We start from the raw sequence: 26,733 nt of genomic DNA on the forward strand, positions 1-26,733 counted from the left end.
TTTTTACATAGCATCGAGATCAACTTAAAATATTCTGCTATTTATGGTCATTCAGATAAAACAATACTTCATGCTAAGCTGTAAAGGGACTTTACATAGTGCTTTTGTAAAATAAAACAGTGTGCTTTCTGCTGTCTCTGTGAACTTTTTTCTGGTGCGTGTCACAAAAACGAAACAAAACTCTGCGAATACTTGTCACACAGACATGAACAGTATACAATGGTGTGAAAAAGTGTTTGCCCCCTTGGTAAATATGATCAAATATGGCTGTAAATAATAAATCTGCATTTTTAATCCTTTTGATATTTTATTTAAAAAATGTGCAAAAATCTAACCTTTCATTGAAGTAAAATAAATGAAAGTGGGGGGAAATCACATTATGAAATAAATGTTTTTCTCCAAAACACGTTGGGAACAATTGTTTGCCCCCTGTTATTAAATACTTTTTGCAACCTCTTTTTTCCAAGATAACAGCTCTGAGTTTTCTCCTATAATGCCTGATGAGTTTGGAGAACACCTCAAGAGATCAGAGACCATTCCTCCATACAGAATCTCTCCATCCTGTTTCCCATTATAAGATTTCTAGCACAGGCTGTCAGGTTTCGATTTTTTATCTGTTGGTATTTGATCGAATCCGTGATGCCATGTATCTGAACAAGATGTCCAGGACCTCTGGCAGAAAATTAGTCCCACATCATTTATTTCATAATGTTATTTTTTCATTAAAATATCAAAAGGATTAAAAATGCAGATTTATTTTTTACAGCTATATTTGATCATATTTACCAAGGGGGCAAACACTTTTTCACACCACTGTATGTACTTACGAATTCAATGTCTTAAACTGCTGATCTAAGTTACCTTGCTAATAAATAGTGTTTCACTATAGTTTGGATATTTATATCCGCTGCAGAGCTGATAGTTACAGCCGGTTCAAATGAACCCTGGACGAGTCATTTGCTCGGTCGTAATAAGTGATTCTTTCGAATTCCCTATAAATTAATTAATAATTCCTTTTGAGCTAAATTGACCTGTCAGAATTACTAAATTATGTTACAGCCAATAGTCAAAATCTGGGTGAAAACAATATAATGATAGTCCAAAAAGAGAAATGTTCCCTTAATTTCCCCATTCTTATTAATGATTATTATTATAAGTTATGATATTATTATACTAACTCAAATTTCAGGATTTGTTGTGCGACGGGCTCTGAAGAAGCTGCCCTGTGATGTCTGCCGTGCCAGCCTGGTGACAGACGCTGCATCTGCCATCAAGGACCAGAGCTACCACCTGCTGACTTCAAAAAAACAATGGAGGTCTGGTGATTCCATCAGAAGGCACAGTGAGGGTCGTCAGGGCAGCAGAGTGGGTCATTTGTCAGGCATCAGCAAGTAGCAGACGATCACAGCATCAAACTGCTAGAGGTCGTGTACATTGTACGGAAGAGGATAGGGTCAGAGGCTGTGTTTGTGTTCGGGGAGCACATCGGCGAAACACAGTATGGCATAGATAGACAGCCACCACCATACGCTGTTAACATTAGTTGTGTCCCTGTTTTTTAAGCTAAGGCTGCATCACATCGCTAAAATGACTAACCTTAGCTTACAGAGCAACAACATGCGACAGAAGCTCAATAAAACCGTCCTTTTCAAAGGGCATTAGCCCAAGCTATGTTTTTTGGGTCATTTTTTATCTCTGTCCTCCATGTGTATATCTCCACAGTAGTGTAGTTCTCTCTACAGGGTGGGGATTTCAACATGCAGCATTTCTTTATGTATATTTGTAAAGGCCAAAGGGGAACGGGTGGCCTTTTACGGCAAAATGCCCTCCTCCGCCTTTGGTGCTTCCCTAACTTCTAGCTGCAGTGTATATCCCTTAGCAATAAGTAGATGCAGCATATTGGGTCTTGAAATATTCACAGGAATCTATAGAAATTAAATATTCAATGTTTTATCCAATATTAGTTGTGTGCAGATGTATAGTCCATCTTATACACACCCACTGAACCAACAAAGAAAATGCAAAAATAGAGACTTTTGTTTAATTATTCCTTATTTTTATATGGCACACTGACATACAATCCAAATAGTCTACAAGAAACTTCAGAGTATTACCTTTCATTTGACACCAAGATGCTTTTACACCAAGAGGTTGCCACACAGTAAGCCTTTTATTGTCAGTATGCATTTGGGGTAACCAAAAGTCCTATGGGGAGTTTCCATAGGGCATTTTACTTGCCTGGAGGAGCTGGGAATGAAACACAGAAGGCAAAGGCCCGAGGGTTTCTCCATATTATGAAGGATGGGGCGGTCATCAAATTCTCCTGCTCCTGCGTGACTTGCTGACTCAGCTCAGCAGCCTGTCCCTAACCATGCAGAGTTCCTCAGTGACTGTGGCCGAAGTCCATGACTGCCTGACCTCCACCATGGCTTTAATGCTCAAATACAAATCCAGGTACAACCACCAAATAGACTGTATTTATCATTAAATGAGACCACTCCCTGAATCAGTCCAAAGACCACCTCATAGACCTGCTGGCAAAGACAATGGACAACAGGTTTGGAGATGTGAGCCATGGGATCCTGCGTGCCATGCACATTACCAACTTCCGATATTGGCCAGAGGCAGACAGAAATGCTGGTGAGCTGGGAGCGTTTTGGGGATTTAGTGCCATGAAGCTGGTCAGAAGTGACTGGCGGACCAGTCTTAAGAATCAGACCTTGTCAGACCAGCTGACTGTACAGCTGTCCACTGTTTCCATCACAGACTTTGATCCAGTCCCAGCCATCAAGTTGTGGCATGTGGGAAGTCTCCGGTCTCGAAGGCCAGCTTTCATGGAGCACAGAGACCAGCAGAGAAAGGATGAATCTGATGATGAAAGCTGTGAGGACATTTAATCTGCTCCTCTCCTTCAATATCACTCTCACGTTCAAGTATTTTTGCAGAATTTGAATTGATGAGCCAAAAATAATTTGTTCTTCATTGCTCATTGTTTTTCTAAAGCAGAGATGTTTTTCTACTCTGTATTATTTACTGCTGTTTTTGATGATAAGGAGTGTTTACATTTACATTGTATATTTCTATCCATTTCTTGTCAACCTAACCAGTAGTCATTATTAGGGCCTGAGCACAAAAATGACACAAACTGAAATGTGTTCTTTATGATGAGAGGAACGCAACTTTGTCCGAACCATGGCATGCATTTTTCGTGAGGTTTCCAGACTGACCTACTTTCCATTCCAACTTGTAACAAAGAATTTCCCATTGCAGCTCAATAAAGTAATTCTGTGTCTGATTCTGATATTTAAACAGACAGTGTTTCTAATGCTAAAGGTTTTTTTAGTTTAGTTTTTTATTAATCTTCTACATCCATGCACCACTTTTATTATGCAATAAGAAGCAACTTTTTTATGTCTTTATCTTAATACATGGTTTTGTTTAAAGAAAAGGAGCTTTACACACAGCCTTATCAGAGCTAATGATAATGACCTGTATTGTTATACATTTATGTAGTCTTGATTTGGGTGTTTACAGTGGTTTTACATTTAAAAGGGTTGTAAATCTAGTTCAAGTAAATTTTAGCTTGCCATAGTCAACTTTTATCAGGTTAGTTCACAACAAAAATGTGGCTAGTAAAAATGCTGTCTGGCTAGTAACTTTGGAAAACCACTTGCCACATTGGCTAGTAAGCAAAAAAGTTAATGTCAAGCCCTGAATGTAACTAATAAAACCTTTTTGTAAAGTGTTGCCAAAAAATAATATAAATGTTGTTCATGTGTGTAAAACAGTGAGCGATTTCCACCACACTCATCCACTTTAAGGAAAATAAAGCAGTGGACACACACAATCAGTTTAATTAAAAATAAATTATTTTTGTTATTTAATTGTGCACAATTGCATTAATTTTGCACAATTGATAACATGTTGATAACAATTGATAAAATGTTACCCAATGGTTGTTGTATTTTTTTTAGTCTGTGGCCCGGATTTTATTTTTTTAATTAGAGCTTTATCAAAAACAGTAACGGTCTGTCAATCTTTAATTTACACACACACAAAAAAAATGCATCAAGAAATAATTGGTTTGTTATTGAAAACAGTTGCCCACTCTTTGTAATTGTTTTCTGCTCTCAAACAGTGTTATTAGTGCCATTTACAGAATCTCACATAGTCGATGACTCGATGTAGTTTAGACTTTTTAAGTGGTAGTTATTAGTGATTAAGATTAATTTAAATGTGTATTTTACCAACGCCGCTTTTGTTTTCAGGACTTTTATTTTGGAGAGATGTGACGTCATAAGGCTGCGCCGCGCTCCTGCATATGTTGTGATTCGGCTGAAGAAAGGTTTGTTTTAAGCATTTTAAAGTGTTTAAATGAATGCAAACTGGTGAATCAATTTAATATCTTTTACAGGTTATGTAAAATAGGTTAATTCATATTGAATGTAACATTAAAGTGAGTTATCTAACATTATTGAACGTTTTTTGTGCAAGTTATGCAAATCCATACATGAGTAGCAGCAAAGGTGTGTCTCATTTCGCTCCCTACATCGTGAATTAATTTATCATAAACATGAATCCCGCTATTTGCAAGTAGTGATGAGAGAAACGGAGCTTTTGAAACTCAAGGGTCAACTGAATCAATCAAAGCTGCACAGAATGATTCACTGTGTCGACTCGCTCGAATCACATCAAACACGGACGACTCCTGCTGGTCAAACAGTGTAAATACAACGAGAACAACAAACAAGTAATGACAAATTTTACTAACCAGCTGCAAATGTTTTAATCTATTAAATGTAATCTACAAAGAATTTTTTTTTAACCCTTAATCAGTGTTTGGGGTCCCAGGGGACCCCACTGGACTTTTCCTTCATTTTTTAAAAGTGTTACCTTTATCTTAGGGGCATGAAACTCTGTTACTTTTTCTAAATAATCTATCTAAACATGCACAAAAAAACTGGGCTTGATTTGGTTGTTCTAAAGGTGTGTACTTTTTTTTTTACCGTTTAAGGTGTTTGGGGTCAAAATGATCCCACATTGAAAATGAATGGGAAAATGAAAAAAAAACCAAAAAAAACTTTTTTTCATTTTGTTTGTCAAAAAAATAAAAGTAAATCCATTATAAATCTGAAAATTTCTACATATAAACCAAGGTCTGGTCCTGGAGCATAAATAAAAAGTGGAACGAACTTTCCATCTCATGCACACACACACAAACACACACATGTGACTGCAACAGAGAGCATTTTTATAGAAATTGGCAAAAAAAAAAAAAAATTGGCATAAATCTAAAAAAAATAAAAAAATACATTTAAATAAAGGTCTGGCCCTAGAGCATAAACACAAAGTGGAACGAACTTTCTATCTCATACACACACACACACACACACACACACACACACATGTATGCCACTGCAACAGAGCATTTTTATAGAAATTGGCAAATAAAACCAACTAAACTGGCATAAATCTGAAAATTTTTACAAATGAACAGTGACAAGAATTCATCTTGTTCTTAAAAAATAAATAATTGTTGATAAATAATTTTCTGAAATAAATAGTATGTGATTACAGTCATGTCATAGTGGGAACTTGTAATGTTTCTGCAAATGTATGTGTAATAATTTGTAAAAGCAGATAATTCAAAATATATCAGACAACAACAACAAATTCTAACTTTGACAAAAATACAGATTGTTTATGCATTTCAGAATGTTTAAATATATATTTACAAAATATATATCATAAAGTTGTGAGGAGAATTTTAAGCATCAATAAAAAATAAGTGAAAATTAAATGAGTCTCTATGGACCTCTATTGGATATATGTGGTCATTGCACTTGCTTTCTTTAATTATAATTTATAAAGTTTTTCCACAAACCAGCAGATGTCAGTATTCTATCCCTAACACATAGAGCAATGTCCAACAATTTAGATTTAATTAAGATTGTCATTTAAGTGATTTTTTCTTTAAAAAAATCATTTTTCATGAGCCAATTTATGTAATTGTGCAGTAAATAGGTAAAAAAAAACCTTCCAAATTTCCACAAAAACACAGCATATATGTATAGTTGAGAAGTAAATAAAAAAATTATATATAGTTTTCCATATAAAAAATGTATATTTCCTTATGCAATCGCTCTTTAAAAGTTTGGGGTCTATCAGACCCCAAACACTAAAAACATTATCCTTTTTGAACACTGATTAAGGGTTAAATATTATATTGTCTAAATATAAACCAACTGTGTAATTTGTGTTTAAAAATTAGTGCTAGTTTGGAGTGGTTTTTTTTCTTTTTCTTTTTTTTTTTTTCTAATCAGATCATTTAAGTCCATTAACTCTCTGACTGACTGACTCTCTTACCAGTGAACTGAACTACTGAACAGAATAACTCCTGGTGAAGTGACTGAGATCTATTATAAAGATGCCGTATATTAAAGAGGAGAGTGAAGACTTCAAGATTGAAGAAACATTCAGTGTGAAACAAGAAGAAACTGAGGAACAAACAGGTCAGTTTCATTCTCAAAGCTGAACTCAGTCATTTGATCCTTATTAAAATGTCCAGCTCTACAGAAATGAGTGATATATTTTTGAAGAGTGTCTTAATTAAAGTGGTTTTATTTGACACTGAGCGGGTCGCCACATGTTGAGATCACATGAACAGACAAATACTAATGCTACTTCAACCTGAGAAGATCCGATTTCCATGTTGGACATTTGTTGGGTATTTTTGAAGAGTGTCCTAATTAAAGCAGGGCTCAGTAGTTTCGGGATTTCTTCGCTGTATTCTCACTTTTTGCTCGCAGGTTTCTCTCTAGAGCCCCCCCCACAGCTTCGGAATAGATATTTGACAACACTGTTGTAAAAACTCTTTGGCGATTCTCAGGCACCAGAGGCTAGTAGATCAACGACATCAAAGCAGATGGGACATTCTTTAAAACGTCTTCTTCATTCGGGTTCGAACAGCGTGAGGGAGCGCAATAATGACAGCATTTTAGCAGATTTCTTTTGGCCGTAAAGCAATTGTTTACATCGCGAGACCTGATATCACGCGATACTTCCTGATGCGGCGGCCGGTGGCCCGCCGGCTCAAAGTTGCAAGTGCGGATTTTCCGCTCACAGTCACCAGGGGGGTGCGAAACGACCACCATTCAACCCCAAATAAGTAATATAACCATTCCAATGACTCCGAAGCTGTTCAGTTAAGGTAAAAAAAAGTTACTTAGAGCACCTTTAAAGTGGTTTTATTTGACATTGAGCGGGTCGCCACATGTTGGACATTCGTTATTCCAACGTCAAACATTAAATTAGGCGAAATAATACATAAGTAGCCTAAAAACAATTATTTTGAGTAACATTCAACACAATATCTACCTATTTATCTCTGCGGCCAAATAGCAGTGCTTCCCCCCAATATAGTCCCATGTCAATATCTGCCTAGGAAATCGCCTAGTGTTAACCCTCTGGGGACCACAAACGCGCCCGCGCGTTTTGCTCGTTTTTTTTTTTTAGCAATGAAAATAAACTAAATGCTCTGTTAATTTTGATCTTTCATTTTCGTGTAATACATCAATCGATCCTGTTCAGTTTCTATTTTTTTTCTGTATACTCACAATAAAAATAAAGTGTTTTGCTTTTTGACAAATAAAGAAAAATTAACATGATGCGATTTCTGCCTTCTCTCTGTCAGTAAACTCCCGTTTGAAACGCGTTCGAAAATGATCTATAACTCCGCGAAAATTCAGTCAAACAGGCAAACAGACCCACGGGCATAAAGCTTGAGATCGCAGCTTTTAATTGAAGTCATTTATATAAAAAACAAATATTCTTAGTTTCTGTAATCTGTATACAAAGAGAGCGACTCCAGTCGACCTCATTACGAGATGATTCACAGTAATGTGACCACTCCCCGGAGAGCGCGCGCTATTCAAATGCAAATTCTGAGAACCATTTCAGTCTGTGAAACGCCCCCACATCAGCTGTAAACAAAGCGCGTCGCGAGCATGGTCGCGAGTGAGACATTATAGCCTTTATGGAGAAAAGTTTCCACAGTGCTGATGAGGCGAAATATCTCCTGATATGAGCAGCAGATCGCGCTGAGGAGTGAGGTAGGCTGTTTTCTTTTCTCAAGTGTGGAATAACGTTATAACGTTAGTGTAGGCCTGTAAACCGCAAAAAGATGAATCGCATTTCTATAATATGACTCGCGTTTCTGTGAGATGAATGAAGGGTACATATTTGTAAAGAGTGTTTAGCCTAAATATGAATCGCGTGTCTGTGTGTGAAAGAATAAACTGCTTTGCCATAGCCTACTGAGATGAGTAAAAATCGACTGGAATATGTTGAAATAAAATGTATTTGTATAAGCAACGTAAATTAACATTTATATGCCCTGATATTTCAATAAAACAACGTTAGTCAGGCGTTAGTCACACTATTTTTGTCAAAAATAAAGTCATAGACTAAGATGTTAGATGTTCCAATGTTGGCTATATTCAAACTAATGAATACATATGATAAAATGTAGGCCTATAATCTTTTTTTTCTTTCTTTTTTTTTTTTTACAAAGAAAGAGTACACTTGAAATATTGTTGAAATTGTAATTATTGTTGTAATTGTAACATTTTTAATAAAATAGCTAAACATATTTACAAGATAGATGTAAGCGAAATCTTAAATGGTCAATATAAGTATTCTTCTATATAGGCATTGTCCTTGCATTGTGGCTCAGTCAGTGTCACACCTGAATGAATGGCTAATTATGCAGAGTCTAGTTGCAGAGTGGGTGGGACAACCCAGGTGTAAACTACTCCTTCACGCCCCCCTCGCATATTGGCTTTCCAAGCAAAACCTGTTTTACACCATTTAAATCAATGTATTTTTTTTTGTGAACGATAAAGCAAGACTATTTTCACATAATTTTGAAGCCAGTACTCAAAGGTACAACATCAATTAGACAAAAGTCTTGTGGACACATATTTAATATGTGTTTTGTGGTCTTAATTCAGCCACTTTCATTTTTATTTTTTCCAATAACCACGCATAAACATTATTCTCTTAAAAATACAAACATCTACATACACGTTGCCCGCATATTTTGGTAGCCCTGTTTGTGCTATATAGAGTGATTTTACACCTTTGCCATTAACATGTTTATAAATAACTGAAAAAAGCACAAATTTCAAGGCATGTCAGAACATCTCAAGGGCTCCAAAAACACCTTGGTCCCCAGAGGGTTAATCTGCATTGCTATACTTGTTGTGAATACGCAGGCCACAAGAAGTAATTAGGTGGGTTTTTTTATTTTTTATATCACTTTTACTCAGGACATGCTAGCTGGCAACAAAGGATTCCATTCATTATGCTAAGCTAAGCTAGCGCCGACCCTGTCAAACTAAAACAATGCATGCACTGAGACAAAAATGCATTTGCCCAACTATCTAAATGTATGAAAGAAGGTGAATAAGCCCTATTTAAAAAACGGTGGAGTGTTCCTTTAATCAAACAACAAAACTCAGAAATTGCTTGCTGCTTTTGACTGAACAACTTTAGTAACTTTAGTGAAGGCCTATATTTAATCCATATAGTAAAGACAGTGCAGTACTGTTCAGTGATTTTGTCGACTAGAAAAATAAGCTGACCTTTACAAAACAGAATAAGTTGCACTGCATCTTAGTTTTGGAAATCAATTGAAATTTAATTGTTCAATCTGATGGTTTACTATATATACAGGTCTTGACATTAACACACACCAACCTGCCAAATGCGGGTGGATTTCAGCAGTGACGTGTAACGCAGTCACTCCTACTAGCCTATTTGACGGGTTGAATTTATATATAAAATAGGCTATGCATTTTTTAATTGCAGTTGTTTGAAAGGAACTGTATTGCACCAATTACTATTACGATGTCAACCGTCTCAGAGGGTCGATTATAGGGGTGGGAATCTTTTGGTACCTCACAATTCAAATCGATTCTTGAGGTCACGATTAGATTTAAAATCCATTCTTGATTTTGAATCAAATTTCGATTCGATATGTGCATTTTGAGTGTAGTTTACTGTTTTGTGTTATTTTTCTCATTTGACTGCGGTAAAAGTTTAATAGGTCTAGAAGGAAAAAAATCCTACTGAATTCAATTTGAACCTTGACATTTATTTAGTTTTTCTTCCAATTTTAGTCAACCCAATGTTATAAAAAAAATGCCCTTTAAAGCCCATGGTGCAGGTTAAACACCACTGTCGATTAATGGGTACATAAAGCAGTCAAGATATGTATATAAAGTTAGAAATGTCTCCAAAATGGTGATAAAGTCCAGTTTTTGTAGTTTTTGGTTAGTAACGGTTATTTTTTACGCAATTCGGCGATGACGTCACATGAGGTAGACGTGGTGGAAGGTAGCCTCAGCCTTGCTCAGCTACTAGAACTAGTTCTAGCACTGACTATGGCGTCTAACTGGGATGAGGAAGAGGTGGCAAGACCCACAGTTAACATTTATGATGGCCCACAGCCATATAATTTCGAACCGTTTAGACGTGAGAGGGCGAATGAGGAAATACCGAGAGCCGATGGCCGTCAAAGACAAATAAATGCATGGTTAGAGGAGAATGACTGGAGAGTTGGTGAAGTGTCCTGGTGAGTTGCTACCATTTAGAAACCCAGCAATGACCGCTGGAGCTAGTAGTCTATGAACAGCAGTGCATACAACAAACTTTTTTTACTGTCAGTGAATAGCATCGAGTGAAAGTCAACGTTTTCTTTATATCTAACGTTAGTGAGAGTGATTATGTCGTTGGCTCAGATAAGTACCCTAAACTTAGTCAGAAGATCTATAAATAGAAGGCATATTACATTTAATAATTACATTTAATAATCACCTAGTGTTTATTTATAAGCTTTTACCTCTTTCTCCGGTGAAAATGTTGTTTGCAAACGTAGCCGATGCCGAGTAGGCTGGTCATGTCTTCAGTGTGATTATTGTTGATAGTGCCAACTAGTTTTCCTCGTGATTGATTGTCATTGACACCGTCAGGCTTACCGGGAGAGGGAGTGAGTAGTAAGCGTCTGTGTCGCTGTGTTTGTCAGGTGTCTGTGTGGGCGGTGTCGTCCCATGGAAACTGTGGTGGAGAGCTTGTGTTGTAGAGAGGTGAGCGCGTTTTGGTCGCTGGTCGAGGACCTCACCCCGCGGCCAGCAGATGTAACGTGCCTAACGCAGCATCCTGGATTTGAGGCATGCTGCCTGAATCCGTTTGTGCTACACATAGCATACTCACACTTCAGGGAGGATCATGGTCCCCTTCAAGCCAGCACGCACGAGTATGTTCATGGTTTATGTTTACTTTACCAATCTTTTTACAGTCCTTTGAACAACAGCTAATAGGTGTCAGGAGATGTGTTGCATACACAATAAACATGCATAAGAGACAGGCTTAAAATGACGTTTACAACCTACTTACAGAGTTTTAAACTTAAGAATCTTTCCTACTTATCCCTAGGCAATACCGGTACACTGCGTACAGGCAGGCTATACGCTGGGCTTATGGAGGTTTAGGCAGGAGTATAAGGAAGCCTCTACCCTCTTGTGTGGTTTCAACCATCAGACAAAAATTTCAAAGTGGTGACCAGACCTATCAGGGCTTTCAATGGCCTCGTTTGGATGAAAATGAATAAAAATAATTGCTTATTCTGTTGTGATCGCCCAATTACCCTTAAAATGTTATAAAGTACACAGAACACATGAATTTTGATAAGAAAAAACTGTTTATTGGCATTGCTTGTAATGGTTACTGAACATTTAAACATTTACTGAACAAGGACAAAGATTACTGAACAAAGACACAGGTTGGAAGTAAACAAATCTATATAAAAAAAATGGTTAGGCACAAAACATACAAGGAACACTGATGAAGGGCTAGACCTGAAACGTTTGCACATTGTTTCTTTTGCCTGCAATATTGTGGTCTTACCTGAGGGTCAACTGATCTTTCTCTTTCACTCACACACACACACACACACACACACACACACACACACTTTCATGCATGCATATGCAGTGATACATGCAAAAGCACATCAAGCAGACACACAGTGAGCCCAGACAACACCGCACACAGAGGTTGACAAGGCACAGGTAAAATGATTGGTAAATTATTTTTAATTACATACAACAAATTCCATGCAAATAACAGACAGAGGAGCAGACATGCAGCATGCAGGACCCCTTGAATGGGGTACAGCGACAATTATTGCCACTTACAAAGATGAAAAAAGGTAATGATTTTGTGCAAAGTAAAACCAAAGCAACAGCACACAAAGAAAAAACAAAACATGCAGCATGCAGGAAACCACCACCAAATGAGATGACAGGGACAGAAGGAAAAAAAGATAAATACTTACAGCTAAATCATTGGACTTGTCTGTGGAAAAAAAAAAAAAAAAAAGAGTGAAATTAGGTTTTCTTGTAGCGTGACTGCCGGGCTAGGTAGAGGCTGACGGCCTCCTCCTTAGGAACCTGTTCGAAGGATTTGGCGATGGGGGCGGGTGCATCGGAGGACAAATTGGCGCTAACCTCTCGAAGAACTGAATTGGTGTAGCTTTCCCGAAGGGCCTTCATTAATGATGTTGCATAACCTGCAGACATAATAATAATAATAATAATAATAATACTGTATAAAGATCATTGCCACTGATCACAGATGTCTCGTGCGCCATCTCAAAATATGATAGAACTGCATGACACTGCTTACCGTATGAGGCTGCCTCTTTGATGGGACGCACCACATGGGCACCTTTTCTGAAGCGCGGATAACGCACGCAGTACTTCTCCGTCCCATCACTTCTCCGTGCTGTCTCGCGGTTGGCATTGTGATTGTAATGCAGCGCCGCTAAGAGAAGCCTACAAAATAACACATTTGAGAACATTTTTGAAACTTGGTGTATGTATGACAAAATACTACAATAGGCATGATAATAGGTACTATTATTACTATAAAAGGCATAATAATTGGCAGTATTATTCCATTGGATAGCACTGACCTGCTATACATCCCAAGGTATGAAAACCCTGTGTGCTTGGGCGCGAAGTGCAAGATGAGGGAGTGGTAAGCCTCAAGGGAGAAGGTCTGATGCTGTGGAGACAGCTGTCGAACATCTTTTAGTAAGGCAGTCCTCGTGATTATGTTCTCCAACTTTACTGCTGCCAATGAGCCTGCAAAGACCAAGACAGGTAGGCAGACAGACACACAGATGGAAAACGTACAAATAGACAAGAAGATAGATAGACAAAATTAATTTTTTTAATGGAAACACATGAAATTGTCCTGCATATGAATTATAGCAAACATAAACAGTAAACAGAATGTTATGAGATTGCCAGGGAATGAAAAAATAATTTCATCACAAAGGTCACGTCAAAGCATCCAGACAATCACTCAGACAGCAAATACAACAAAACTGTAGAGCGTGCATAATACCACATACTGCGTTGCGTGTACTGTACCTGGGTCCAGCCACTCTTTGTTGCGCTGATCCCCGTCTAGAGGGCCATGGGCACAACTGGAGAAGGCAAGGGGTGTCATGGTCATGGATGTCCTGGATGTGGTTGACTAAACTTCTCCATTTGGCCTCCATGACCGCTGGGTTGCCATCTGGGGTTGAGGCTGCAATCCAATAGAGGTGATTCACTATAGCAGGCCTCCACAACTGTAGTTGGTCACACTCTTTTGAAGCTGCATCCAATGCCTTCCCCAGACCTGTTTTAGAACAAATGGTATTAATTGATATGCACTAACAAAAACAGCTTCAAGGTTCCAACAATGGATACATACTTTTGGCAATGTGCCACACATCAAAATACTCTACCAAAGCTACAGTACACAAAAAAATGAGCATTCAAAATGGTCTATGTTGGTTTTAAATTATCTCACTTGTGGTGGGGGTCACACGTGTAAGGTGGCTCCTCATCAAACAAGTCCTCCTCATCCTCCTCATGCATCGGCTCTTCGAGCACCCACGATAAATCACTGATGACAGAGGCATTATCATAATCTTCATCTGTCTGTTCAGGACTAGCGAGGGGAGTGGAGGTTTGTGGGCTGAATGACGTCTGTGTGCCCACGCTGACCATCTTGGGCTTCAGGTTAACCTGCACAGCTGTGGAGAGGCAGTAAACATACCCAAACATGTGACAATTATGGCAAATCTAAGCGGCTATGTTTTGGTGTAGGCTATGTATTAATTTAATCAATGTGTATGGAAATGTCCTGCTTGCATAGATACTGGCAATGTTTTAGACAGAATATCTACCCTTAAAATACCCAAGATTTACCGTGAGACCATCGGGGGGGCTTCAGATAACACTGTGTCTCAGCGTCAGAAGTGGAGGAGGGCAAGGGCTGATCCCCAGTATCGACACTCTCCACAGTGTCTACACTGTCCACGGTCTCCTGCTGTGAGGCGTCTGTCAACATCTTGCGAAAACAAATATAAAAAAGGGTCAGCGAAATGCAAGGGTGTAGTGGTGAAATAAGAGGTGGGTACACTATGAATACTTAGATCAGTGATTCGCAACCAAGGGTACACGAGCACAGTGCAGGGGTACATGGAAACATTTAATAATTTATTTTCAACTTGGAAGTACTGAGAATTATTTACTTATCTTTGAAATGCCAAGACGATAAGTAAATATTCCCAGTCATTTCATAAGTTCATCAATAAAATGGGACGTGTGTGCTACAACTAGTTTCCCAGTGGAAACAATAACCTATGGCACAGCCGTACCAAAATCATAACAGTGTGAGTGGGTGAGAAAAAGGCTAAGAGGGTACACAAGAGAAAAAACTTAGATTACAGTACAGTGGACCCTGATATGCGCTACTCAATGTTTTAAAAAATACATAAAAGACATTCAGAACATATCTGATGATGTTGAAGGTTACTGTTAAATGTTTACACCAATACTAGTGGTAATAAATGTCTAGAGTACATGTGGTGCATAAACTCTATGAGGTAGTGAATTTACTGAGAGGTAGCTAAACTCTGAAGTGAGAAGTGGATAAACTGTTTCTGACATTTCAGCGGTGGGTAAACTGCGTTTACTTGCGTTTAGCCTCCACTACAGCCCTGGCGACACGGTCACGGTCAAATATATGTGAAAGAGAACCGTAGCAGTCTAACACAAAACGCAAATACACTATTGTGAAAGCCGCTTGATGATCATCACCACTGATCCAAACACTAGCCATGAAGCTTTCATGACGATATGGACATTTACTTCAGGGCAATTTGGTTTTGGCTCATATTCGTGAATCACGAAATATGCTCTTCTAATGTCTGAGTGATCTTGCTTGTAGTGGAGGCTGTGTCAAAGGGAACATACACACAGAGCTAGCTAACACGCAACTTGTAAACATTAATGTTAGCATGATGCTTACCGTGGCAATATTTCGCTTGCGGCAGACGGTGTCTCTCGACCTCGGGACAGGGCAAGCAGAGAGGTTTGCATTCACAGACGGCACGGCGGTAGGAATTAACTTAGCCATCCTCTCACTCTTTAAACCAAGTGCGACCATCTTGGCATCCCCTGAGTGGTAATCCTCCTCCTTGAAATGCGCGCTGCATATTCTCGAGTAGGCAGTGACAGAGCTAGCTGAAAAATCTGCCCGCCTAATCTTGACAAATTGCACCCAGCTTCGGAAGATCCCTTTGTCCTTGGGGAAACAATGGACCCTATGTCCAGTTTTGCTAGAGTTCTTGCACCCGGCACAAACACAGTAATACACCATTTTGTCTATTTATTATCTACTCTTTCTCTAAGTACTCTTCTCTATCTGTTATGCTATGCTATCTCTCACTATCTATCTATGTTATGTTATGCTATGCTATGATATCTATCTATCTATCTGTCTATCTGTCTATTTACTTATATATCTGACACTGTCACTCTTTCACTAGCTGCTACTCTCACTACTCGTCTCACTCTCTCTCAATGGTATCAAGGCGGGCTTTCGTCTGCGAGTACCTCAAGTGACGTCATGGAATGCATGCGGGAGAAATAAGAATCATCGCTAACCGCTAAAATATCACCTACTTTTCCTTATTATATTTCTTTTTTGTAATACCCTACAACATCAAATACAATGGATAACTGTTTAAATGTTTATTACCAACTAGAAAATTGTCCAAAAAAAAAAAAAAAAAAACCTGCACCATGGGCTTTAAGCTGCCCGCAATCATTACACATAGTCTTCTGTATTAAAGCAAGGCAGGCAATTTTATTTTATTTTTTATATTAAAAATAGAAACAAAGAAGCATATTACAAATATAATAGAAGAATATACAAATAAATAAACTACGTTTTTCAGGGACAGTAGCATGGTTTATTAAACGTAGTAAGAAATACTACTGAAATTGAACAAACAAATGTAAAAATTAAACACTGTATAGTGTTTTATTTTCACTTTATGAATTAAATATATGATATAAATACATTAATACATTGATGATAAGGATAAAAAAGTGATTTAGTCAAAACCAGTATGTTTTTTATTAACATTAATGAAACTTATGGCAACAGTTTGAGGCGGATGTCCCTTTAAGAATGAATGCACGGATTCAGTTACACATCCGATTTTCTCCCATTTGTCTTCGTTTATGTAGGACATGACAGACTCTGTTAATATTGGATACTCCACACTCCACAATTGAATAGTCCACATGATGTGCATTTTGACATAATTGCTGTGAAAGAGAGCTGAATTCACAATCGCATGCATGTGAGAGGCGCATCTGTGCTCGTACTTCAGTCAAGTCAAGATCCAAATCATCTTCATTTATATAGTGCTTTTAACCCCAGGTGGAAAAAAAGTTCACTAAAATACAAGTGCACATAGTACACTTCCATAATGTACTTCCATAATGTACTTAAAGTGCTCTATTTTCGCGCACTTATTTTGTACTTAATATACTAAAAGCTTATCTTTAGTACTTCTTAAGATAAACTTAAGATCATCTTAGTGTACTCAACTGTGCTATTTTGAGACACACTGAAGATGAACTAAAGTGTATTTTTAATATACTATTTCAGCTTTTTTTTAAAATTATTTTGTTGCCACTTTTAGTAAAACTGAAACCATCTTTAATGCATTTTAAATACAATAATAAATTATTTGAAATATAATAATATATAATAAATATATACAAATTATACTTATAATGTATTAATAGGTTGAAAAAGTGCACTAAAATACATTTTATTAAAGTACACTTCCATAATGTACTTAAAGAGCATATTGCAGGTTAAAAAAAAAATCAAAATGAATATATAACCGTGTATGAAAATATCATATGAAAAGATAATGCAGGATTTAAAATGTTTTAAAACGACATAAGGACACCAATTTAGTAGATAAAGTGAGCGTTTCTTTGACTGCTTGTAAAAAAAGTTTTGTTTTTTTTCAACATCGCGTCATTTTACGTCACATGAGGGAGATGTGTGCTGTGCTCTGCGGCTCTACCGTAGCTCAGTGCAGAGTAGGTTGGTATTCAGTAAGAGCGGTCGTGAGTCAGTGTGTTTTCAGTAGTTTTTGTATTTCAATTTATCATCGTCATGGTAAATTATTGTGTTTGTGGAGCTTGCAAAAACTCCAGCCTGTCAGGACATCGAGTCCACCGGTTTCGTAACAAGAAAAGGGACGGCGCTATCTTTCGTGCCTGGTCGCGGTTTGTGCAGGTGAAGAGACGGGATTTCTCTTCCGCGTCGGCTTCGGAAAATGAAAACTGAGCTACTCGTTATTGTGTTTGTGTGGACCGTTTATCAGTTTGGACCAGTGCAGCGCGAGCCTGATCAAGCAACACTGTTACTGCGAGATCCAGTAAATAAAGCATTTGAATTCACCACTGAAGTAATAACATCGGTGCGAGATCTAGTGAGAAATATTCACATTTCTCCGTTATTAACGGATCAAACAGTGCTGACGTGGAAACCAGGAATAAACTGTGCAATGAATGAACTATCCAGTGTCCACAGATCAGCAACATTCACCATGGATTTACTGTAGTAACACTACTGTCTGCAACCATGGACGTTTGACAGGAATAGTAGGATAAAATGCTTTCAATTTACATTACGTCGGTTTTATTTTGACATTATGAATACAATTGCTGCCCTCAAATGTTAATCTGAACTAAAATAAACCTTTGTTTATAGCCTACTACCAATATTACATTTCATTTTGTCCAAGGAGCTGTTTTCTTTTATTTGCTTAAAGTAAAAAAATATCATATTTATGATGTTAGTTTTAATAAATAAAAAAAATAATTAATTCAAGGAAACGTATCTATAAGCTAACACTGGTCTCTCAACAAGACAGCTGCCCTGTTCTTCACTATCTCCTCACACCACAACTCAATTTGTCTCCTCTGACCGTTGTTCTGTCTAACATTAATCCTGGCCTGTCCCTGCTTTCTTGGCTGCCTAGCAGGCTCATAATTGTATAGCTGTGCTCTGTCATACGAGTAAGTATGAACAATTTCCTCAGCGTCCGAAACGTCATGCGATCCATTATTTCCCTGTTGTTTGAATCGACCGCTCTCCCTCGTGCTACGTCACGCCCGTCACGCCCATTTTCAGATGCGGAAGTAAAATTTTCTCACAAAAACGACTCCAGAAGCCACTGTAGCGCATTTAGAAGTTTTTTTTTTGAAGAAAATCTAGTTCCTACATTATTTTTCTATACAATGACTTATTGGGTCTTCTAACCTGCAACATACTCTTTAAAGTGCTCCATTTTCGCACACTAATTTTGTACTTAATATACTAAAAGTTTTTCTTTAGTACTTCTTAAGATAAACTTAAGATTTTCAACTGTGCTATTTTTAAATATGCTTTTAACATTTTTTTTATATCAGCTATGCATTCCGTTAATTTTGTGAATTGGTAAGTTTCGTCGGGGCATGAAGAAATATAGAGCTGAGTATCATCAGCATAACAGTGAAAGCTAATGCCATGCTTCCTAATGATATCTCCTAATGGTAGCATAGAGTGAACAGCAGCGGTCCTAGTACTGAGCCTTGTGGTACGCCATACTGAACTTGTGATCTGAGGCTGCACCTCTGCCGCAGTGTGTGGTCTGCAAGGAGGTGCTAGCAAATGATAGCATGAGACCATGCAAACTTCGGCGTCACCTTGAAACTAAGCACACAAATTTGGTGAACAAGCCAGTTGAGTTTTTTGAGATGAAATGTGATGATTTGCAGTCACAAAAAAGTATAATAAAGTCGTTTGGCACTATTAACATGAAGGCGACAGAAGCATCTTATCGTGTTGCGCTACGTATAGCGAAGGCAGGCAAACCCCATAACATTGGCGAAACATTGCTACTCCCTGCAGCTAGAGATATGTGTTCAGTGATGCTGGGAGAAGCAGCTGCTGCTAAACTTGACACGATCCCTATCTCTGACAATACCATCCAGCAACGAATATCAGACATGGCTGGTGATGTCAAAGAGCAGGTCCTGGACTGTGTTCGTAAAAGCCCTTTTCACGCCATTCAGCTGGATGAGTCCACTGACGTTGCACACTGTGCTCAATTGACGGTGTACGTTCGCTTTATCAAAGAGCACAGTGTGCAGGAAGATTTTTTGTTTTGCGTTCCTCTACCCACCCGCACAACAGCTGACGAACTTTTCAAGGCATTGAATAACTTTTACCAGGCTAATTGCCTTGACTGGGGCCGGTGTTGTGGGATATGCACTGATGGGGCAAGAGCAATGACTGGCCGTCACAGCGGTCTCATAAAACAGGTGCAGGCAGTTGCCCCTGCGGCTGTCTGGAAGCACTGCATTATCCATCGCCAAGCTTTAGCAACAAAAATGATGCCCCAAGAATTACGTGCCGTTCTTGATGAGGCTGTCAAAAGTGTGAACCTAATTAAATCGCGTGCCCTAAACGCCTGTTCTCAATCCTCTGCAATGAGATGGGCGCTAACTTCCAGCAGCTGCTCCTGCACTCCGAGGTCAGATGGCTCTCTCGGGGCAAAGTCCTCACCAGGCTGTGCGATTTGTGCGAACAAGTCCTCCTCTTCCTCACCGAGATTAACTCCCCACTGGCAAAACATCTGGCAGACATGAACTGGCTTGCTAGGTCGGCCTATCTCTCCGACATCTTCGATAGGATCAACTCCCTCAACACCTCTCTCCAGGGCAAAGAGTGTCATGTCTTTTCGGCACACGACCAAGTGTCTGGGTTCAGGAAAAAGCTGGACTTGTGGTGTGCTCGTGTTGAACGAGGTTCGGTGGAAATGTTCCCAATCCTGGAGGATGTTGCGGAGAAGACAGGGCTGCCTCTTATCTCTGTCCAACCGGTCATCACTGTGCATTTGAATGGGTTGCGTGACCAGTTTGGGGAGTATTTCGGAGAGGACGCAATGGGAAATCAGTGGGTGAGAAATCCGTTCTCTTTCTCCCCCACACCCCGTGATGGACTGAACCTGCAGGATGAGGAGGCCCTGGTCGAGCTCAGCATGAATATGGACTTGAAGCAGAGACTGGGAGAAATGCCGATCACACGTTTCTGGTTGTCTGTGGAGAACGAGTTCCCCCAGATCTCCACTAAGGCTATGAAAGTCCTAATCCCCTTCACCTCCACCTACTTGTGTGAGTGTGGATTTTCCGCACTGACCCTAATTAAAAACAAATACAGATCAAGGCTGCAGGTGGAGGACGACTTGCGTTCATTTCTCTCTGAAGTGCAGCCCTCCATCGAACGCCTCTGCGCATCAAAAGCGCGGCCTCATTGTTCCCACTGATATGGACGGTTAAATTGAAACTCCGTATTACGGAGCCCGGGAAGTCACCTGTGGGCGAAAAAAATAATAATCCGTGGAGACGGTCATGCAGTCCGTCCGCTCAGTTTATAAAGCGTACTCACAAATTCTCAAACTGTTCCCTCTGTTTAACAAATTGTGCCCACGACGAGTTTCTAATCCGCGCTCTCAGATTTTTAAACCGTGCCTTCAGTTTTTGCAATCTGTGCACAAATTCATAAACCGTGCCCACGCTTTCGCAATCCGTTCCCACGGGTTTGTAAACTTTACTCACGGATTTGTGGCTCGCCCTCATTTTAGAAGAACACCAAGACTGTTGTTAACGAATCTTATTGTATACTGTTTTATTGTGTATTAAGTGGAATACATCAAATTGTCTTAACTGGGTCTGCATGCTTAAAGTGATTCTCAATTGTAAAGGGTATGGGGTGGATATATGATTTAATATGAATGACGTGCATAAAAAAATCTTTTGTTTATTTGTGATAATCTTAGCACTTCATTATTATTGTTTTACCTGTATTATGACTGATATTTGACGGTCATCAGGTCAGGTCTGCCCCAAAAACTTTTCCAATTGTCTATGAATTATATATTATTTTGCGGACACCACTTAGACAACCAGCCACTGAGTGAGGACAATCTACTAAGTATCTCATCAATCCTGCGAACAGGAAGGGGGCCAGAGCAAATTACATTGCCTGACATCGTACTTGCGAGTTCAGACACCTCTTTAACATTAATTTTGGTGATCTCCGACTGGCGGAGTCGAACATCATTAGTGCCGACATGAATAATAATCTTAGAGAATTTACGATTAGCATTAGCCAGCCTTTTTAAATTTGCTTTGATGTCAGGTGCTCTGGCTCCCAGAAAACGTGACTATCGTTCCGTGTGATAGAATCGCCAATAACTAGGGCACATTCAACAGGATTCACAGTGGGTGTTTCACTGAGAGGGGAGAACCTATTTGAAGTTGCAATCGGAACGGAAGAGCGGTGTTTTGTCCTGCGACTACAGCGTCTCACCGTCACCCAATTGCCCTGCTGCACGGGCTCTATTTTAGCCGTGTAGAGCTGGTGATACTTTGAGCAAAGTTTCATGTTGTATCGAGCCTCCTTAGTGTTTTAAAAATAGTGATTTTTGATGCTATCATAAAAGTGCCCCATTCACTCCCATTCACAAGGCATTTTATCCTAAAATGAAAATACTGTCAAACTTAAAAGTGGCGTTTCCATTCTAATTATGATTTAAAATGAAAGTTTGCCTCGGGTAGATAAACAAAAAGAGCCTAGGTTGCATTTTGGCGAGAGTTACCCTTTAAATCTGCAGTTTTGATATTTACCCCTTTATAAAGGCATTTTTTTATGGATAATTCTTAAAGGGATAGATAAATTCTGTCAGTAATTACTCAACCTCATGTTGATTCAAACCCGTAAGATCTTCGGAACACAAATTAAGATTTTTGATGAAATCTGATGTCTTGGGGGGGCTCCATTGACACCAATTTAATGAACACTTTGAAGGTCTAGAAAGGCAGGAAATAAATCATTAAAATAGTCAATTTGACTACAGTGGTTCAACCTTAATTTTATGAAGCGACGAGAATAATTTTTGTGTGCCACAAAAAACTATATAACGATTTTATTCAACAAGTTCTTCTCTTCCGTATCAGTCTCCGACGCGTGTTCAAGAGGGCACCATGTGTGTCATCAATACGTGTGTTGATGATGCGTTCTGACCAAGTGGCAACCTCCCCTTCTCTCTCTTGAAACCAACACGGAAGTGAGTTAAACTGCAATTCTTTAACTGGCCGCTTGGGCTGGCTGCAGAAGTGAGTCAAATCTGTATCTCCCCCATGTTAAAATTACCAACTTTACAGCAGAAAAAAAACATGTTTACAGCCTGGATCTCTATGTGGCTTTGGTCTATACAGCTAATTTTGCCCTTCATAACAACTGTGAGGGGGGTGCATTTTTTTATAACTCATCCGTTTAGTTGATGAATATTTAAATTTCTGCATTTAAGGGTGTGAGTGACACTTGAGTGACAGGTGGGTGATGTCGCTGATGTCAATGCTAGCCATTTGTCTGCTGTTACTAGCCGTCACTTCACCTCAGCAAATGTTACTGCTGAACTTGCTTTCTCTGCAGTGTTTGTGCTTTTTTTTCGGGGATTATTTCATACAATTTAATACACCCATTACTTGGGTACAAAGCCCACGGCTTTGGATTCCGTCGTTATCGTCAAGTATCGTTCGAGAGAACAACCAGCGCTGTATTTCAGTTGTTTTCCTCTGTGAACATGCACTAATGGATGTCTGACAATTTCGTTGCTTTTTGGAGTTTTCAAATTTAAAAACGTCAATAAAGGCTCGTTCGTTCTGCTCTCACGGAACAGATAGATTATAATATGCTATAATATGTACCGTCAGATGAAATCATGCAGGCGTCGGCGCTTTCTCCGTCCATGCTATAAATGCACATCCATGAATGAGCGCAGATTTTCTAGCGCATTTACTTGAACTTCATAGGCAATATATCTATGGTTTAACCCATTTGAGAGGCGGCCAAAGTCAGAATTTAAAATGGACTGAAAAGCTCTCTACGAACTTGACGAGCGATGACGCGCTGACGGACCATAGACTCTAAAAAAGACTGACATGTATGCGCACAAATCACTGTCACACACACACTCTCAGAGTAATATTAAGTTACTGCAATACATTTTCAACTAGCAGAATAGTACAGAATCACGATACACAGTCTCACTTGTTGCCATGACTATTAACTATTATAATATTTCGAAGGGCAAAAACAGGAACTTTTAATTGGCTTTACATCATCAAGTGTCAGTTTAGCGTGAGGCACTGTGCAGTCGCGGCAGACTTGGTACTGTCAGTAGCATAACCTTATAGCATTAACGTTACCCAGAGCCGTTAACAGCCTGAGCTAAACTCAATCACGTTGAGCTATTTGGGCGTGATTTCTCAGCCTCTGCCCATTTTCTGTTATCCGGGAGTGACGCAAGGCCAAGATGGCGACGGCCGGCTCCGCCCACTTTAGGCTTCAAAAATGCTTTTCAGAAACCTACGGGTGACGTCACGGACACTACGTCCATATTTTTTTACAGTCTATGGTTCTGACATATGACCTGAAAATGCAGGGCTGTGTTTTCAAGCAGAGGAAGATGTACGTGAGGTAATGCATGTGTCGTGGTGCTCTCGTGAATGCGCGTTGGAGACTGATATGGAAGGGAAGACATTGTTGAATAAAGTCGTTATTTTGTTTTATTGGCGCACAAAAAGTATTCTCGTGAACACATAAAATCCAAACATGATGGAAAAAGATTTTGAAATTTGCTCTAAAGAAAGCAAAGAGTAACACATATTGAGATTACAGGTAACACCTCTTTCAGTAGCCTAGTGGGTTTAGGATTTAGTATACATGTTTTTGGTTTTGATGCCTTAAATATGTTAATGTCTTTATGTCTGATGTTTTGTGGCATTAAACTCTGGTTAACTTGTATTTGTCTCTTAGATCTGACGGCATTTAAATTGGAGAGTCAAGAACTAAATGAAGTAGAAGAGAAAGATCAGTATGGGAAACATCATGATTACATAAATGGAGAAAAATCTTTTAGTTGCTTGAGTTTCACTGAAAAACGAACCAAAGTCCACATGAAAATTAATACTGGAGCAAAGCCATTCAAATGTAATCAGTGTGGAAAGACTTTCACAAAAATAAACGGCCATAACAGACATGTAAAAATTCACACTGGAGAGAAGCCTTACAGCTGCCAACTGTGTGGAAAGAGCTTTACAGAAAAGGGACATCTTACAGTCCACATGAAAATTCACTCCGGAGATAAGCCTCACACCTGCCAACAGTGTGGAATGAGCTTTGATGAAAAAGGACACCTTAGTACCCACATGAGTATTCACACTGGAGAGAAGCCTTTTGCCTGCAAGTTGTGTGGAAAGGGCTTCACTGATAAAGGAAACATTAAAGTCCACATGAGAATTCACACTGGAGAGAAGGCATTCATCTGCCAACAGTGTGGAAAGAGTTTCACTCAAAAAGAACATCTTAAAGGCCACATGAGAATTCACACTGGAGAGAAGCCTTTTACCTGTAAATTGTGTGGAAAGAGCTTCACTGATAAAGGAAACCTTAAAAAACACACAAGAATTCACAATGGAGAGAAGGCGTTCACCTGCCAACAGTGTGGAAAGAGTTTCACTCAAAAAGGACATCTTAAAGGCCACATGAGAATTCACACTGGAGGGAAGACTTTCTACTGTCAAGAGTGTGGAAAGAGTTTCACTCAAAAAGGAAACCTTAAAGTCCACATGAGAATTCACAACGGAGAGAAGCTTTTCACATGTGATCAGTGTGGAAAGAGCTTCACCACAGAAACAAACCTTGAGTATCACATGAACATTCACACCGGAGAAAAGCCGTTCACATGTGATCAGTGTGGAAAGAGCTTCAAACATAAAGGAACCCTTAATTGCCACTTGAGAATTCACTCATGAAATGTTGAAAATTGTTCAGTCTAAACTGACACCTAAAAGGACACTTGAACTCTTTGGGGTTGACTAACACGCCAGAGCATTCTGCTGGATTTTTTTCACATAGCAGCAAAATCGACTTAAAATACTCTGCATTTATGGTCATACAGATAAAAGCAATACTTCATGCAAAACTGTAAAGGGTCTTTTTTTTATGTGTTCACCAACAATCAAAACAAAACATTGTGCTTTTGTAAAATAAACAAAACTGAGTGTGCTTTCTGCTGTCTCTGTGAACTTTTTTTCTGATGCGTGTCACAAAAACTAAACAAAACTCAGAGAATACTTGTCACACAGACACGGACAATATACATATAGAAATATTCACGTCTACTTTAGAATTATCTAATTCAATTGAAAACAATTATTCTCTTTTTATGCAATCTGTATTAAAAAAGAGAGATTTCCAGTCATTCTTGTGTTAGCTCATTACTGCTAATGTGAACACCTACGGACAGTGCACGCTATTCATATGGCAATGATGTGAGGTGATCCATAAAAACTGTCAACGCTGTGGTGGATTTTTAATAACTAAGATAGTAAACTAATTTTTCTGAATCTAACCTTTGTTAAACTTCTAACCTTAATTCAACCTGTTAAACTTTTAACCTGACTTCTTCTTTGGGTCTAACATTATGACAAACACTTACCTAACTTCCTCCTCTAGGTCTAACAAAAAATAACAAACTAAATTTTACTTCTTCTTTTAGGACAGGTCTTACTAACCTTTTGTTTTTAGCCTGCATTATGTCATGATATATATTGAGTAATCAACTGACTGTTAACCCTTTACAATGTTTTTTGATGATTTTGCTTATGCCAGTAACAGAGGGTAAAGAAGGGAGGGGTGTGCTTTACAAATTGAACCAATCATATTGATAGAAGGTGACGTTATGTTAGTGATTTTAGTCACGCTGAGTTTATTTTGATGTGTCTGTATTTGTCCTATAAAAACCTGATGTATTCTTTTTCTTGAGAGAGATTCTCTGAGAATTGCTCGAGTACTCTCCCGGCCGTAAATAAAGAACTCAAAGGACATTTGCTGAAGTCTGTCTGTCATTTTCTGCTGCGCAGCAGGTGAGATAGTTTAGAGAAATAGATTATATATTGAAGCGTCGATTGGAGACGTTAGGGATCGTCGATTGGAGACGGCCCAGGTATTTATTAAGCGTCGATTGGAGACGTTAGGGATCGTCGATTGGAGACGGCCCAGGTATTTATTAAGCGTCGATTGGAGACGTTCGGGATCGTCGATTGGAGACGGCCCAGGGAGATTGTCGATTGGAGACGGCCCCGGTAGACTTAGGTCAGATGAGATAGGACGACAACGCATATT

General features: G+C 38.9%; 2 protein-coding genes across 8 annotated transcripts in view; one reads left to right on the forward strand and one right to left on the reverse strand.

Annotated features, from left to right (window-relative positions):
- Window positions 1-4,288: 4,288 nt before the first annotated feature.
- LOC311081982 (uncharacterized protein) overlaps window positions 4,289-26,733 on the forward strand; it is a 38,097-nt gene continuing 15,652 nt past the window's right edge. The window contains exons 1-3 of one of the 3 annotated variants that reach the window (XM_084112735.1): window positions 4,289-4,345; window positions 6,370-6,512; window positions 24,364-26,434. In XM_084112735.1, the coding sequence (XP_083968861.1) occupies window positions 6,428-6,512; window positions 24,364-25,361 (1,083 nt within the window). In that variant the 5' untranslated portion in view covers window positions 4,289-4,345; window positions 6,370-6,427 and the 3' untranslated portion in view covers window positions 25,362-26,434. The other 2 variants (XM_084112734.1, XR_014606065.1) reach the window with 2 other exon arrangements.
- LOC311082339 (uncharacterized protein) lies at window positions 11,639-16,197 on the reverse strand. Of its 5 annotated transcripts, XR_014606107.1 has the most exons (8): window positions 15,433-16,197; window positions 14,328-14,469; window positions 13,927-14,152; window positions 13,500-13,752; window positions 13,037-13,208; window positions 12,748-12,896; window positions 12,570-12,631; window positions 11,642-12,417 (listed from the first exon to the last, which is right to left on the reverse strand). XR_014606107.1 is itself a non-coding variant. In XM_084113107.1 (6 exons), the coding sequence occupies exons 2-6, from the start codon at window positions 13,582-13,584 to the stop codon at window positions 12,400-12,402; spliced, it is 486 nt and encodes a 161-aa protein (XP_083969233.1). In that variant the 5' UTR covers window positions 13,585-13,752; window positions 13,828-13,855; the 3' UTR covers window positions 11,639-12,399. The 5 variants fall into 5 exon arrangements, 2 of the variants coding, with proteins under 2 accessions (XP_083969233.1, XP_083969232.1); XR_014606106.1 differs by lacking the exon at window positions 12,570-12,631; XR_014606108.1 differs by having other exon boundaries at window positions 11,642-12,631.

This window comes from Abramis brama, assembly GCF_963993115.1.
Source record: "Abramis brama genome assembly, chromosome: 4".
NCBI lineage: Eukaryota > Metazoa > Chordata > Actinopteri > Cypriniformes > Leuciscidae > Abramis > Abramis brama.